At 67.0% G+C, this 3325-nt stretch overlaps 1 protein-coding gene across 1 annotated transcript in view; it reads left to right on the forward strand.

The window, feature by feature from the left end:
* The window catches only part of H696_05194 (hypothetical protein), a gene marked incomplete at its 3' end in the record, with an annotated part of 15586 nt that overhangs the window by 4182 nt on the left and 8079 nt on the right, over positions 1-3325 (forward strand). Inside the window, exons 6-7 of the mRNA XM_009499051.1 lie at positions 76-897; positions 1199-3280. Coding sequence (XP_009497326.1) covers positions 76-897; positions 1199-3280 — 2904 coding nt within the window. The remainder of the gene's footprint in view (positions 1-75; positions 898-1198; positions 3281-3325) is intronic.

Raw genomic sequence — 3325 nt, forward strand, 5'->3', positions numbered from 1 at the left:
CACACACACACACACACACACACACACACACACACACACACACACACACACACACACACACACGCACACACACAGGCTCCTCCTTTGTACGGTGGCGTCGCACCTGCAGGATCCCGACCTGCAAGAGCGCGCCAGCCAGGTCCTGCTGAAGTTCCACGAGCCGGACCTGATCGAGCGCTGGGGCGGAGCCGATTCACATCGGTCCTCCTCCTTCTGGGACATCACCAGTGCCGTGACCTACTCGGTGTCCAGCCAGATTGTCAACTTCCCGCAGCATGACTCTTCGGTGCTGGGCCACCTGGACGTCCTGTTGCAGATCCTCAAGCGCCGGAATGACTTCATCTCGCTGCATTGCATCGAGCTCACCAAGAAGGACCAGGAGAAGCACCTGGTCACCTCGCGCATGCTGGAGTCCACCCTGCTGATTCTCTTCTGCTCGGCGGAGCAGCGCGTGTGTGTCCTGTCGGCGCTCTGCCTGCAGGAGCTCTGTCGCGAGGCCGACAGCCTCAAGACGCCGGATGCCCCGCGCGCCGGCCGGGCCGGGGCCGAAAACTTCTCCATCTACCGGGAGCTGGTGCAGGCAGTGCTGCAGGCCCGCGGTCGGGCGGCCCTCTACGGGGCCGTGTGGCGGCATTTGCGCATGATGAAGACCCGGTCCGATGGCAGCCTCATTTCCTGGTTGGATGCCTTCCGCCGGTGGAGTACCATGATGCCGCAGATTTCCCAGCAGGGGGCCGGCGCGCTGGTCGGCGATGAGGCGGACCTTGGGGACCTGGCTTCGCCCGGGTCCGGCCCGACTGGCGGGTCCTCCTGGGGGAGTCTGTCCTCCAAGTCCGATGCCGATGATGACCGTCGCTTCCGTCCGTCCAACTTGCTGACCAAAATCCGCCCTCAGCGGTGCGTGCCACGGCGTGGTCCTTCGCGGCTGGCCCTCCTTCCTTTCTTGCCCTGGGTGTCATGTTTCTTTGGACACTCACATGTCATGGCTCCTCTTCTCCCTCCCTCCCTCCCTCCCTCGCGGTCTCTTTCTCCCCCCCCCCCCCTCCCCCTCGCCCTTCGATTTTGCCCTTCCCCTTTTCGCCCTCCCCTCTCTCCTCTCCTCCGCCTATGTCCCATGTCCCCGGTGCTTGGCATGTCCGCGCCCGATGTTGGTTTGCTTCCATTTTTGACGCCGGTTCCCCCCCCCCCCCGATGGCAGGCCTGCGGCCGAGGCGGCTGCGGCGGCCGCGGCCGCCGATGCCGTTGATGACAGCGGCGTGTGGCTGAACTACGTCGGGTTCCTTTGCTCCCTGGGCGGCATCTGCCTCGTCCAGTCAAAGACCTCGACCGAGAAGAACACCACCAATGACCCGAAGTACTTCATGAATGACTTCGTCAATGGCCTCATCGACTACATGGTGTGCGACAATGTGACCATCCGCATGAAGGTCCAGAAGGCCGTGGCCATGGAGCTGTCCCCTTCGCTGTTCTACATCTTCTTCGAGGCCCTGCTCAAGCGCTCGACCATGTACCTTGGCCGAGCCGGGGCCGGGGTCGGTGGGGCTCTGCTCAGCATGGAGCCCCCGGCGGCGGATGGCACGGACGCGGCAGCCACGTCGGCGGCGCCGGGGGCCGGTGTCGCGGCCGCCAGCGCCCCGACCCCGGGGGCCGACGCCGGCGTCTCCGCCCGAAAGGCCATCCTGCTGATCGAGCAGTCGGTCATGGTCATCAAGATGATTGTCTCGCGGTTGACCTCCTTCAGCGAGCATCTGGCCGCCGTGGATCTGACCCAATTGCTGCTGCTGTTCATGAACTACCTGAACACCGACCAGTCCAACCGGCGGCCCTTCCGCCGGGCCAAGATCACCCTCTGCCAGCTGATCGATGTGGTCCTGTCGAAGCGGGACTTCCTGGCCCTGCGGTCGGAAATCCAAATGCGCAACGACATGATCGGCATCATCATCCGGTGGATGAGTGACTTCGTCGGGGAGGCGGCCGAGGCCGGTGGAGCCGGCAGCGGGGCCGGCCCGGCCGGGCCAGCTGGCACAGGCCCCGGCTCGCAAAGCGCCTCCGGGCCCGGGTCTCCGCGTTTGTTGGAGTCCGGGCCGGCCACCGGCGCCGGGTCCAACACCGGGTCCATTGCCGGCTCGGGGGCTGGGGCCGGTGCCGGGGCTGGCACCGGTGCCGGGCAGTCCCGTGCTCCGGCCGGGGCGGGCTCCACTTCCGGCCCGAGTGCTGGCGCTGACAGCACATTGGCCAATGCCGGGGTCGGCATGGCCGGGATGGCCGGGTCTGGTACTCCGTCCGGCGCGCCGGTCGGGTCCGGCAGCATCGGCCCCGGGGCCCTGACCATCAGCGGCCCGATCGGCCTCAGCCATGTGAATGGCGTGTCGGCCTTCTCTGCCGGGGTGGCCGGGGCTGCCGGGACTCCCGGGGCGGGAGCCGGCGGGGCCGGCCTGGCCGGGGCAGCGGCCACCGGGACCGGGCCCCCGGCCGGGGGCAACTACCTCGGAGCCGATGTGGCCGGGGCCGCGCCGCACAGCGCCAACCCCGCGGTCATCGGCCTGATCATGACGCGCTACGCGCAGAACCGCAGTGCCAAGGAGATCTACGAGTTGGACATCGCGGTGATGCGGGCGGTGGTGAGCCTGCTGCACCAGCTGCCGCTGCTGCCCACCGAGGAGGAGGCGTCCTCGGATTCCGGGGGCTTCGGGCGCTTCCGCCTGCATTTCAAGGCCCTCGAGCAGGTGATCGATCGGTGCCTGGTGCTGGACCGGTACCTGAAGCCGCTGGCCAGCGAGTCCAACATCCTCAAGGACTGGAGCTCCTTCCACTGGGATTTGCAGCAGCTCCGGGACACGGTCATCTTGGCCATCTCGCACATGCTCTCGGCCAATGTCCAGAGCGGCTTGCAGCTGTCCCTGGGCCTGGGCTACCACATCGACTCGAAGATGCGCACGGCCCTGATCCAGGTCCTGACGCACATCCTCAACCAGGGCACGGAATTCGGGGACCTGGCGGACAATTCCCCGGAGGAGCGGTGCACCCGGCTGATCGACGCCCTGGTGGCCGACATCGACAAGTGTGCCATCCTGCTGCGGCTGTGTGTGATCACTCCCTCGCAGCATTTCAGCCGCCTGTTGCCACACGTCCTGGCGGCCACCGAGCGCCGCGGTCGTGTGCTGCTCCTCATGCGCGGGATGTTCCATCAGGAGGTCCTGTCGACGTACCTGCCGACCGAGCTCTTCCGCGCGAACTCCAACACCACCCGCATGTATGGCTTCTTCTTCAAGGTCTACGGGTGCGTGCGCGCCGGCTCGGCCCAAGGGCGGGTCTGGGGGGGGGG

The sequence above is a fragment of the Fonticula alba genome (assembly GCF_000388065.1).
Source record: "Fonticula alba strain ATCC 38817 unplaced genomic scaffold supercont2.9, whole genome shotgun sequence".
In the NCBI taxonomy this organism is placed as follows: Eukaryota; order Rotosphaerida; family Fonticulaceae; genus Fonticula; species Fonticula alba.